A 14,457-nucleotide genomic window follows, 5' to 3' on the forward strand; every position below is an offset into this window, starting at 1 on the left:
GCACAAATTTTAAACTTGCATGGTTTTTTTTTAAAGAGAAAAATTTTAAAGATGCGTTTTCTAACATGACTTTGTAGCTTCAATTATTTTTTCAACCGATTCCAATCAACTCAGCTAACTGTGAATGGATCATTTTCGTGTCTCAGAAGGTTAGAGATTTTTTTTTTTTTTTTGGTGCATGATGGGACAAAGCGAGACTTTCATCTTCAGCTATACTGCCAAGAGCATGCCGCTGGATATTGACGGAATATAGTACCAAGATTTCCTTTTCTTCTGGATTCCAAAAATCGTGCATTAAAAAATGTACTTTAGAAACGGTAGTATCAAGATCTTTTCTGTTATAGCTGACTATAAAATAAGAATTAAAAGTGTGGATATTAAAATTTGAATTTCTTTAATGACCTTACTTAAAAAAAAATGTACTCGCATTTTATTCCACACTGAGAAAATTCCTATTTAAAAAAACTCGACCCCCCAAATGAAATGTTGAAATGCCGCCCCTGTACTGTACACAGATCATTACGTTATTTAGCATAATTTAATGTTGGCAGGTGGCAGCACTGTCTGCTTTGTTTATGTTTTTTGTTTATCTAACTACCAGGAACATCAATCAGCTTAATCAGTTCACTAGTTATTTTCGTTACTGTGTTCTATTATATTTAAAGTTAGTTTTCGGTAATTAGTGAGTATGTGTATGAGAGTATATATAATAGTGAGTATAAACAATATTTTACCTCTTTTTTTAAAAAGTGTTAAGAAATAGTGTAAACCTTGTGAAAAGTATGCCAAAAAGACTTAAAATGCTCATCAAGAACAAGGAAATGCATACTAAATATTAGATAATTATTTCACTGTTCGTTAATGTGTCTATAGTTATGTAATCAATAATTTGCTTTTAAAACAGTCTTAGTCTAATAATTTGGCCAGCACTGTAATACTTTATGAAAATATTGTTGTATTGTGTTGTAAATATTTACTGTGTTTGCTCAGAGGCGAAGGCGCTTTGTTCACTGTCCTCTATCTTCTGGTATAAAAATAAAAAGTCATTGGCTAAAGATAAACTTTTCGAACATGATCGATTAGAAAAGAAATAAAAATTAAGATCCTCAGTCCTTTTTGTTTATCATTCGTATTGGCACTTCCTTAATTCAAAGCAAGCATAAATTAGTGACCATTCGTTCTTAGAAGCTATATACCATCTCCACAGTAATAGACCACCAAGACAAGTGAGTGAGGTATGTGGGACTCCTTTTCAGATCAAACTGTTTTTGGAGCCTTATACAAATGTTTTGAAACAAAAATAAAAAATAAATAAAGTGATTCAGTTATTTTATCTTAGACTTTATAAGTAAATAAAAGTTCATTATTTTGCAAAATAATGCTTTAAAAATTCTTGCCGATCATGTTTCGTTAAAAAAACAGATGGGTATCTCACTTACCTCATACAACGGAATAAGTGGGCCACCCACCTTTTATTTGAATTTTAAAGCAAGCTTGTCTAGGAAAAAAAGAGTAAATGTGTCTTACTTGATAAAATGAATAAATTTTTAGCATGAAATATCTTTTATTAATGCAACCATACATGTGATATTTTCTGATAGTTAAATCTGTTTGTTAGAAAATTATAAAACAAAACAAAACAATAACGTGTTAAATTTATTGAAGGTCTGTAGGCACACATTCTGCTTTTATAAGTAAAGCATTGTTGAATTAACATAATACACTTGGTTAAGATCGATTTTGGTAAATAAGCACACAGTTATAGGAGGGTAATCCATTAACCTCAGTGACCCACTTTCCCTACCAACCCAATATATAAATAAATTAGATAACTCTTAACATAGTTTTAAATAATCAAGACATGCGTTGTAAGCGTAATCAGCAGCTTCTCATTGGCCGGAGGGGTCATGATGTACGGTGAAACCTCAATTTTACGTTTCTCAAAGGACTGGGTTAAAAAAAAAAGTAAAATACTGAAAGCTGTAAAATATGGGGAATACGTTGAAAGTAAAAATCAAATAGAAAAAAAAATAAAGGCAATAAAGGTGACTCTTTTGAAAGTTATAATATCTACATTTTACAAAAAAGAACATTTTTGTAAATGGCAGTTCAGATCATTTTAACTCATTTGCGAATCCGGGTGCTTAGGTTGAAAATAGTACGTAAGAGAGGAGTGTTTTTTAGTCATTGAGTTCAAAGTAAATGCATCATCTTCCAGGATTGAAATACTTTTCAAGGTTTTTCCCTAGTCTTTGTGTGAGAGAAAAGTCTTCGTAAGCTCTTTAACGCAATTTCGAAAAATGGGATGGGCTGTGCTTCCGGTTCTTCTTGTTTACTTTGATTGGCGGAAGGAAAGTCCATAAGATCGGCTTCGGATGGAGCAGTAGCATTTCTGTTTTCATAGATTAGCTATTACGAAGCACAAAAGGAAACATAGTGCTTATTTTAGAATTTTTTTTTTTTTTACTTCCTAGGAAAAACGTAAAATGCGGAAAATTCATAAAGAACAAACTTTCGGTCTGGGTTAAACAAACATTATTAGTGTACGGAAAAACTGGGACCTGATGAAAAAAAACCTGAAATGCGGCGTAGATTTAGAAAACGTAGATTTAGGAGACGAAAAATCGGAGTTTCACTCTATATGGTCGCATAAGCTAAAGCTCCAGCGTTCTGGGTAGAAATTTTAACTCCGACCGGGTTATGAATGAATAATTAACTCTGTATTTGTGATTAAAGTTTTTAGTATAAAGCTTTTACTTATTATTTATTTTATCACTAGACTATATTCGGGAATCTTAATGGTTTTCATACTTCTGTATACATTTTTAGATGGTGAAAATTTTCAAAGAATGTGCAAGAACATGTGTTGAAAACTTCAAAGTTTACGCGGAACAAGGAAAACCGGTTGACTTAAAAAGGTAAATCGGAGGTGTAATTTCTTATTTGTATTATTAGAAAGTAAAATTCTTTTGCTAAATTTCTTCAAAGTGATTTTTAACTGAACTTTTTATTGGCTACTTTTAAGATGTAAGGGCAAGAAATATTATCACACAATTTGAAATGCTTTAAAAAAAGTGGATCCAACGATCTCTTGAAACCGATATGTCGAACAGGCAGACAGGTTCGCAACAGTAGCTTTGTGTGAAATTGTAGCCTATTGAATTGATTTTGCATCTATTGCGACGACTAAGAAATGCTCCTGTTGAAATAGAAAATCGTTTAGACACCGCACCAACAGCAATGTTTTTTCTAGTCCATTATTGCGTCACAGCTCAATCAGAAAATCATAGTCTTCCGAGTAAAAATATTTTCAATTGATGAAAGAAAAAAAATGCAAGAGGAAGTGTTTTTGAAGTTATGTCGAATCACAGACGTTTGCTGAAAATATCCGACAAAGGTTTTGTTGCCGTCCCTGTCCGTGTGAAATGAGCTTTATTGATCATTCGGAATGCTCAAGTAAGAAAATCCAGAGTATTGAGAAAAAAGGTTTGTGCTATCCGTATCACTAGGGCAAGTTTCCATTTCGTTTGGTGTGGGGCGGATACAGGGGAGGGTCATGGAGGTCATTCCTTAGCATGACCCCGTCTAAAATGATAGGTGTCCGCGTCTGTATAGAGTGATTACATGGTTCTCTATGATAGATTATTTTTATGTTATTCTGCAGCTCGCAATGTGTTCGCAATCCTACTTAAACTTTTAAGAGCGTAGATCAATCTCAAACTATTGTAATTTTCTTTTTAGAAACTTGGGGGAAATGTTTAATAAGTTTCTAAAGAATGCCTTATGCTAGATCAGACTGCTAACTTCCTCATGGACTTTGATGATTTGCTAGCTTAAAATATTATTCAAAGTTTCCAAAAATGAACATTATACTAAATATTTCGATCAATGTACGTCACTTCAGAAAAAAATTGGTTTCAATTTTGAAAATGAATTTACGATGACAACTATTAATTACAAAGTACGCTGACCACTAGTTAATTGTTAATGAAATACATTACATTTTCTTTTTCATAGGATTTATGGTGCTTTTACAATGGACATCATTGCAAGTTCTGCATTTTCAACAAAGCTGGATTCCCATAACGACCCAGAAAACAAATTCGTCAAAGCTGCAAGAGATGTTTTTACTAGGAACATAAGCTGGAGATTAGTTCTTTTCCGTAAGTTATTATTTTTTCCCTGTTTATAGTCTGCTTGTGTGTATTCAGTCTCAGAAAATAATGCTCAAACCTCACGAAATGTTCATCGTATTTGATGAAATGGCTTTGTAAAATTATTCCGATTAAACTTTTCGTCAAATTTCGGAACCATCGTGAGGTTTCAACACGAGTTTCTGACCCAACAAGGAAAGAATCATCATAAACGACGAATTTGGTCTAACGCTTGAAGAATCGTCGAAAGTGAGCGATGCATTTCTGAAATTGAAGGGTTTGCAGCAACAAAGAGTTGACTCCATTTTTTGATTGTTGGGAAATCTCCTGAAGTTAACTCCATGTTGCCTCAAGCGAATGAAGCAGCTAACTCATTTTAACAATTAACTTGAGAACTATCAACCGGAGATAACTCCTTGTTGAACCAAACGACCAAAAAATGAAGTTAACTCTTTGTTGCTGCAAGCCTTTCATTTGTTGCTTCCTAGCATTTCGAGAAAAGTGAATTTTCGTTCTTCCGTCTTGTATTCATTTAAAGACAACAATGGGATTGTTTCCTTCACTCAAAAGTACTACTTTAAGTCGCTGAAGTTGATAGAATAAGCAGGAAAAAAACATGGGCTCAGAAAATACTTTCATTTTCCCAACATTAAATTTTTAATCATTTTTTTAATGTCCAATTTTTCAAACAAGGCATGGTCTTTAAGACGTCATAATTGATGTATTTTGGCGCGTACTCCACTGGTGTCCAGAATGTTTACGCATGCTGTCTACCGCATTTCCACGTTGTGATAACTCAGAAGCGAATATTGCACTCTGCGATAATGGCATTTCATCACTTGTGATGTCATGTGCAGAAAAGTAAAAAATGAAATGGAATCTGCGCAACCGATTAAAATAATTGTTGAAAAATACTAAATGTTGTCAAATTATTTTTTAAATGGTCAAATCCTATGTTTTTAAGCATGCTCTTTCAGAAAAAGTACTTTTAAAATTTCGGAAACTAACCCATTAGAATAATTCTAAATTTACTAAACATTAGCTGTCTATCTTACGAAGGAAACGCATTAGTTGGAAAACTAGACAACCTTTTGAGACATTGTGGTTTCGTTTGTGTCCACCTAGCCTTTCTTTTATTATTTTTTTTTCCAGCTGAGACTGACAGTGACTTCTACTGAATATATATGAGGTTAGCTGAGTTGTCTTCTGTGTCTCATAGGATTAAAAGATCTAAAAGTTGAAAATTTTCGCTCAGTTAATCCGCACATTAAATGTACTCGTTTGTTTAAACAAAGGAATTGAAGTTTCCCAGAGTCTTTTGGTCTAGAATTGAAATGTATGTGCGTTTTTATCTAATATATTATTAGACTCTGAAAAAAAATCTAAGCATTTCAAATTAATTTAAGTGCTTCATGTGAATGAAAGTAAAACAATTAATTAAAAAAAAAGAATAAATAAAGCACAAAAGGAAAATAATTAGCTACATTAGTTACGGTTCTATAGGATAAAGAAGATCATGATTGCTGCCATGATATAGTTTACGATTAACATGAAAGCATGTAGACATACCTGGTGGTTTTAGGGATAACGCATACTTTATAATGTTGTTAAATAGACACAGCAAAGAATTCTGAAATAGTAACGAGATAAGGACTTCATATCTTGACATTTTAATAAATAACAAGAGTTAAAAGCATACACGTCGTGATCAATTTGTTTATAAAGAATAGTTGAAAACACGGAAAAACTTGTTTTACTTGCATGAAAACTGCATGAATTTCATGTTTACATATTTTTCTTCTTTTGCGTTTGTGGGAGGGGGGATGACACCACAAATTACCACCCCGGGTGTCACCCATGCTAGGTACGCCACTGGGGCAAGTGACCAATGGGAATGGCTGAGGATTTTTTAAAATTTAGATCGCTGTTGAATTGCGATGTTTCAGTTCTAGTTTATAGAAAAAAACTAATTCTCACTGTGTTAGAATGTTAGAACTAAGAGATTACACTTTTATAGCTGTGAAGTTTTCATTATATTTCGACAATGATTTATATATTCATATTAAAAATAAATGGGAGTACATTGGTTTGACAATTATGGTCACACTCAATTAGTCTACTAAAAACTATAGTTAAGGCAAAACTAATCTGCCATCGTTGTGAAGACTACATTGATCCTAATCACAGCATTACTACGCTGTCAGATTAGGTTTGCGCTAAGTACAGGTCATTCCAGCTAAATTCAATTATTTTCAGGAAATACACAAAAAATGTATTCAATAATATTAAACACTTATTTTACTTGCAATATAAGCAAATTTAAAGTGTCTTGACGTACCAATTCGAGCAGCATTAAAGTTAAAAAGTAAATAACGAACTAAGCGCATTTGAAAAGTTCGTCACAACAGCAACAACACAAATAAATTTAAAAAATAGAACTTTTCTTCTGCTGCATTTTTTATTTACCATTTGCTAAACTTATTTATGCTTTATCGACCCACTCTGAATTATAATTTTGGGTAACAATAGCTTAAAAACTGAATATAATCATATGTACCCATAGCTAAAATATTTACTTTTAATTGACTAATTATGAGCACATTAACTTGATAGGATCTTAAATACCTCAGTTAATGGCAAAAAACTTATATAATACGAAAAAAAGCTAAGGAATGAGTTCGCACCAATAAAACTGCTATCTGATTAAAAAAAAAAAAAAAAACAGCAATGTCGGGTCCTTAAGAAAGAGAAAATTTGAAAACTTAAATGTGCGAAGAAATTTCACTATAGTTGCCTGAGAACCATTAAACTAAACAAAAGAAAAGATATTTGAAAAAGATGAGGTAGGGGTGTTCTTAAAATATACTCTATAAATAATAGTTTGAGATTCCACTAATGGGGTTCCTAGAATATCGATTTCAAACTTGATATGGACAATACAAGACAAACTTGTCCATTACTGGTTGGGTGCCCCATTTCCAGTCATTTATCCTTCTATAATTTTCCCCTCTAATTAATTGTCAAATATGAATTTATAAGTTTGTGCCAATTTGCGTCTCCAAATAATATTAGCACTGTTTTATTGCTTATGGTACTTCTTTTTCTTTATCTTTACTAATAGTAAAGCTGAAAATCTGGATCTCCGTCCGCATGTCTGTCTGGATATCTGTGACAATCATAGCGCCTAAACCGTTCGACGTATTTTCATGAAATTTTTTACAGCATTAGTTTGTAGCATGGGGGTGTGCTCCTCGAAACGATTTTTTAAAAATTCGATTTTGTTCTTTTCCTATTCCAATTTTAAGAACATTTTACCAAGCAAATTATCATAACGTGGACAAGCTAATTACCATAACGTGGACGAGCAAACTGCCATAACATGGGCGAGCAAATGAACATAGCAAATTGGCAAGAAATTCATCATCCATTATTTGTAAATATACAGGCTAACCAAATGACCTTTTAATTTCTACTACGGACAAAGCCGTGCGAGTAACGCCAGTAGTAAATAAAAGTAGCAGGTGAAAGCCGTTTAGTTTTCTCTGAAGCACCATTTCATTTCATCTGATGATGAAAAAGTTACACACAAAATTGCGATTTTCATTCTCAGTGATTTGCTATTAGTTTACACACAGCTTTTTTTTTTAGTTTTGTTCCCTCAATTGATGAAATGGTTTAGAATCAGTATTTTTCCACCCAAAGGAATGCGTTTTTTCAAGGATGTCACGTACGAAATCATAAAAGAGAGGAAGAGAACTGGAAAGGTATATTTTTATACATTTATTCATTAAATATCATGCTTAACTTGAGATACGATGCTATAATAATCCCAAAATGAAGATCATTATTTTAAAAAATATCAAGCACGGTCAAATGAAGATGCATTTTTGATTCTGTGCATTATTTCTTGAGATGTGGCAGTCACAAGTAACGGCAAAAAACTTTTGATTGTTCAACCTCCGTTTGAGCTATAAACACAAAAATTAATCAGCACCTGTGCCCTTTGAGGTCAACATATTGACCAAATTTATTTGTCTCAGCTAGTTACTTTTCAAGGTATAGCAGGCACGCATAACTGAAGAAGCTTAAGCTCCACCCCCTTGGAGGAATTGGTGTTAAAATCTAATGCACACCAGTTCACACGGGGGGCACATGTCTGCATTAAATTTCATTCGATTTCATGCAGTAGTTTTTGCTCTAGAGCGACCACAAAAAAGGTCACAAACGTAGAAACAAGCAGACATTTCCCAAAAATGATCAAAATGGCCTTAGGACACATCAAATCTTTCAAAACCGTCAAAATTCGAAATTCGAAAGTTTGCACGAAACCAATAAATTCCTCTACTTCATGTTCTCAACCGGTGGTACGCGAAAAAATATTGTAATAACAGAATTATAACATGCTTGTTAAGCGTTTTTACTGCATCAGTTATTCTTTTGTTTCTTAGTCCATGCTGCCTTCGACAATAGATTTCAAGTCATCAAAGATCACCAGAAGACAACAAGTTGTAATAGCCCGTCTTCGTATTGGTGATACCAGATTTATTCATAGACATTTGCTTTAGACATCTCTTGTGTCTGTCATAGACATCTCTTGCGTCAGAAAAAGACGTTTTAAATTTTATTACCATTTTGGACAACGTTTCATGTGAAAAAGGATAAATGCAGGAGCTAATGAAATGCTGAACTTAGAGTAAAACTGGCAGATATTTGAGTCAAACTTTGAAATTCTTAATTCCATAACTATCCCATTAAGAATTTTTTCAAAGTTGACTGAGTTTGAACAAAGAATAATCACTGTGTTTGTTCTTTGTTGAATTTGTTTTGAACTCATTTTCTGGCTAGTATTTTCGTTTGTAGAAATATTTCCGCTTTTATGTTTTGAAATTGTCTTTTCGTTCTCATTATGAACTATTGAGCAATATTGCTAAAAAAATTCTCCTAAATTTTGTGTGTGGGATTTTTCGTTTTTTGCTTATTGCTTGATAACACAAGGGGTTCAAGTACCTCTTTCGGGTTTAAGAAGGGGTTCAAAAGGGGGAAAAGGTTGGGAACCGCTGCTCTACATATTACATAGGGAATAAAGTAAAAAGAATGGTAAGTGATTACGATTTCAATTACTAAAGCAACTGCTAAAGTAAACTGTTACTATTAGTCCTCCAATCAAATGTGTTAGACCCGCTTTAGCGGCGAATTTCATGATGTGATGTGATATTCTATTACTAATAAAAATACCTGTATTGCTTCACAAAAAGTGTAGATATTAATATATCTAGGTATATACATCGTTGAGGATTATTACAATGAAATACATCATGCATAATTAACATGCATAATCCCCTAATCAAATTCAGAAGGAAGACAAGATTTTTGATCATTATTAAATAGACTTGATTCTTTTTTAAATGAAATTTTTTTCAAGACAATTGTTTTTATGTCGACTTGCGGGTCTAATTTTTCTCCTTAAGTGCGTATTAGCGCCGTTCCAATAGTATACCAATAGCTACTTTGTAACGTTAATTTACCTCTTCATATTTTTTGGATTGTTTACTTTAATTTATTAATATCAGAGATGGCAAATAAATAAAACAACTTTTCCTTTTTTTCCAAACGGATACTGCTAGTTAATTTACAAGAAAGAACGGAAAAGTTGAGGTCAGTTGCAGAATTCGTTATGGTTTATGTTTCTTTTCAGAAAAGAAATGACTTTCTGCAACTGTTGATGGACACTGCAGATGAAGTAGAAGAACAAGATAAACAGGAAGTTGATAAAGAGGATTTGACAGAAAACTATGGCAAAGATGATACCAACCATCAAATTTTTAAGGGCGTCGCTAAGAAGTGTAAGTTAGACAGTCTAATTAAATAAAGTTCGTGTTTGGTAAACCTAAATACACAATGTAGCAGACAAAATAATTGCAAAATAATCATTTACCAAGTGAAGATATTTTGATTTAAACTAGACCATACTATGATTTTTTGTTTATGGAAATCATTAAAAAAAATCTACTAATGCTGTATTTGCGATGGTCAGAATTGTTCAAGAGTTCTAATTCCAGACTTTATCGAAAACTAAATATACAACTATCAGAAAAGGGAAAAGGATGATTAATTTTGAGAGCATTTTATCTAGCTGTTTATATGGAGAAAGCTTTTGCTGTCATTTTTTAAAATATGGGGAAATTTTAAAATCACTATTTATTGTATATGAATAAGAAATTTAAATTAAAGAAAACAAGGAATTATCATACGAGTATGTTTTACCCTCTTGTTTAAAGTATTGAATCTTGCAAGTAAATATAGGGATTCATTTTTTAAAAATCGAAATTAAAATAAGGTCACGGCTTGCTTATAATGAGAGCTATAAATTGAGTTTGTTCTTGTTGAGAGTTCTCTTGTATGTTTCAATCAGTGGTTGGAAAAACTACATTTTTTTTTTGTAGCGAACTACAACTACTTTGTTACAAATGTAGTTAACTACAACTACAACTACTTTTTTCAAAATGTAGCAACTACAAACTACTTCTGAAATGTAGTCGCTACTTCGCTACTTTCCAAAAAATAAGTAAATACAAAGCATTACACAATAGGTTGTCCCTCAAAAAATGAAAGTCAATTTTTCAAATTGCATACACTCTTGTATTTTTCCTCTTGTGTAAAAACAATCGTGAAAATAAAATATTTTTTAATTCAAAAAAAAAAAAAAAAAAAAAAAACATGATTGTCAATAATCAACAGAGCAGGAGATTCTTTGCTTGGTTTAATTCAGTCAACTAGTCATTTGGTCAACTAATTTATAAATAGCCTCTGGTCACCGGCTTTCGAACGACACCTCCCTTGATTCAATGCGTCCTTTAACCTCAGATGAGATAGAAACGCAACGTCGCGTGAACAAACACACAGACAAATAAGCGTTTACAGGATTTGATAAAATAGACAACATAGTTAGTTCAATAAATTCTGAAAGAAGGGGCAAGATGACGACCTCGTCTTCTTGCCCCGCGTTTCGGCCCGTCGTCTTGCCCCGGACTGCCTGTTTGAACGGATTCTTCTCCATTGCCATTAGAGAAGGCGATTAATCGACATTTATTCATGGTAATAGGTGGTATTTAAACTAAGTTACTCATAAATACTAAAGAGACACGATATAACTTATCTGTATCTGTAGCGGAGCTTATTTACAAATGTATAAAAGTTAGATCGTGGCAACAGTGAACAATCAGAGCTTCAGAACTAACACAAATATGGCGATTTCAGCGTCTCTATACTATTGCTGAACAAACAGCAGATAGGAGAGCCAGTAGTGTGCAGTTGATGCTGTTAACTGGGGGGAAACGAAAAAAATAAGGCATTCGTCATCTTGCCCGGCTCGTCATCTTGCCCCGGTCTCCCCTAAGTGTAATCAGTTATTTTTTGCTTTTCAGTTCCTGGGTATTTTTTGAAGGCGGTTTTTTTTTTTTTTATTCAAAAGTAACTTATTTTTTGCTTATTAGTGGTGTAAATAACACGGCGAGCGTCCCGGAGACTTTCGACGACTGTGTAGAAAGGCTTTTGCAAATGCGTAACTAATTACAAAAAAAAATTGTCTTCATCATTAGTTGTTCAACTTTATCAAAGTTTGCATTCCGCAAGCAAATGCACGAGTCACTATAAAAAAAAATAAATAAACGAAATCGCCTTAAGTTTAAATTTGTAAAATTGTAAATTTTAGAATTGTAATTTATATTTCACAATACGTGTCATGTAACTCGTGATAAAAGTCGCATGTTTCTTCACATGGCCCCACTATAGATGAAGTTTAAAAATTCCAATAGAATGAATTTTATGTTTGCTTCAGAGAATCCTTAATTCAAAATTTTCGTTAGCATTGCTCCTAATAATATATTTTTTTAGTACTTTCTTTAACTATAGGTAAAGAAAGTATATACCTTTGTTTTATGGCCTTTGTTTATCAATGGGTTTTATATTTAATCGCTTGTGAGGGACATTGCATGAAATTTATTGTTTTACCCTTAACTGTTAACCCTATATTTCACCCTTAGTTATAAAAATATTGGGCCCGCTTTAGGCTCGGGCCCGGGCCAACAGGTGTCCCTCCCCCCTCCCTGTGCACGCCCCTGAGTACAGGTGTCTTCGGGTATCTATGGAACATTGTACAAAGGAAAAACAAATCCGACGAGTTCAGAACATCCTCTTTTTTTTCTTTTTTTTTTTTTTTTTTTGAAGCCTGCTAATTAGTGTAACCCTAATTTCAAATTGAACTGGCGGCATCGTGAAATAGTAAATCTAGAATATTGATCAAACTTCAGAAATCATACACAATTATAATGTATATTATTAAAGAATATAAATTAAATCGTGGGGGAGGGGTGGTCTGTATTCAATTCCCCCGCAATTGAACACTAAATATATTTAAAAACTGGAATATTAAATAAAGAACATTATATTTTAGTGCCTAAATAATGTTATTTATTAGTAAATAAAATATTAAGGTAATTGATTCAACTATTAAAACAGCAAATTATATTTAATTTACTGCTTTGCTATGCAGTAATAAATACATTAGTAACACCTATAATAATAAATTAGCAGGCAGCGCAGCGTTGCGAAAATTAATCATCCATGTGCCGCGAGAATTAAATATCGTTCAAGAGAAAGCTAAAACCTGAGGTGTGAAAATACACCGATCGCAGCAAAACCACGTGACCGTGACGTAGGAAATTTAAAGTTTCTTGGATTTCTCCGAGACCCCTTATCAGATCCAGACCAAGTTACAATGGGACCATCTGGGAAGTATACCCTTCCAAACAATTTTTTTTTTTCCAAATCGGTCCAGTAGTGTTGGAATAATTCGAAAACATACATAAAAAGCCGCAATACGAAATCATAACCTCCTTTTTTGAAGTCGGTTAAAAAGTTTCATATAATTTGCACAACGGCAACCCGTGTCGACTTGCACCTGAAAATGTAAGACAGTAATTGCATGCTAGGCCAAATCGAAAAAAAAAACTTTTTTTTAGAAACTCGAAATTTATGTTAATAAAACGTTGCCCCTATACCCAACACCCCACATGTACCACAAGAACATTTATTCAAATTAAAAAACATTTAGATATGCTACACTTGACCTAAAATTTATAATTTTGTTTAAAAAAATTGATTTTTTTTTCAGTTGTCTTTCAAAAAATTACATATAAATTTAAATAGAATATCAAGTTCAAAAATTACTGGCGAACACATTTACAGATCAACAATTACGAACGAATAATAAAAAAATAATATATTTTAAATGAAAAATTTAACTCAACCTGAAACAAATCCATATCTTTGAGTACTATGTCGGAGACTTAAAAATTGCAGGAAAGCAAAAATTTCTATTTAACGCTAATTCCTTACTTTTCTACTTTACTGTTTATATTTTTCAGCTTAATAATTTCGTAAAATCTTACATATCTGAAAATATGTATCAAAAACTTAATTTTTTGAAGAAAATTATAAATGTTAGGTCACGTGTGGGATATCTAAATGGTTTTTATTTTGAATAAATATTTTTGTGGTATATAATGTGGGGTATAGGAGCAACGTTTTATCAACAGAAATTTTGATTTTCTAAGAAAAACATTTTATTTAAATTTGACTTAGTACTACACAAGTGCTGGTTCACACTTTCAGACATAATCGGCACTTATTGCCGTTGTTCAAATTATATGATTTTTTTTTTTTTTGACGTAAAAGGATGAAATATAAGAAAGTGTGCGACTTGAAAAATCAACTTTCGATTTTTTTGGGGGGCGGGACACCCTAATACACAAACACACCGTAAGAGGATTGAACAAAAAAAGATTGATAATTAGCTCATCAGAAGACACTAAGAAAAATATCCGTTATCATACTCTCATACACTGTAATGCTCGCATTTATTGTAAGTCCTCCAGAACAGTTCAATTTCATCCTTTTCTATAACAGTTTCAGTAGCTTCTTGTTATTTGGTGAATACTGTCAAAAATTTAAGCCTCACTAAAATATTTTTGTTTTTCAATCTTCAGTCCGTTCATGTAAAATTCACCAAATTTTCAACTCGCGAAATCACCGATATCTTCATTTTCACGAAAGTAAGTGCTTTTTTCAATGTAAATATTGGTGAAATATAAAAATTACGACGGCAAACTAAAGGCGTCGAACAGATAGCAGGTATGGCGCCAAAATGAAATACTTGAGGTTAGCTCGTAGTCTTATTTCTCATTGCATCTGCTGATGTACTTGTGTAAAATTTGCGCCAGTCAAATTCGTTTGAACATTGATT

At 32.6% G+C, this 14,457-nt stretch overlaps 1 protein-coding gene across 1 annotated transcript in view; it reads left to right on the plus strand.

Annotated features, from left to right (window-relative positions):
• LOC129223074 (uncharacterized) overlaps positions 1–14,457 on the plus strand; it is a 122,315-nt gene that overhangs the window by 102,512 nt on the left and 5,346 nt on the right. The window contains 4 exon segments of the mRNA XM_054857640.1: positions 2,830–2,918; positions 4,018–4,163; positions 7,803–7,918; positions 9,850–9,997. Of these exon segments, the coding sequence (XP_054713615.1) occupies positions 2,830–2,918; positions 4,018–4,163; positions 7,803–7,918; positions 9,850–9,997 (499 nt within the window).

This window comes from Uloborus diversus, chromosome 5, assembly GCF_026930045.1.
Source record: "Uloborus diversus isolate 005 chromosome 5, Udiv.v.3.1, whole genome shotgun sequence".
Lineage (NCBI taxonomy): Eukaryota > Metazoa > Arthropoda > Arachnida > Araneae > Uloboridae > Uloborus > Uloborus diversus.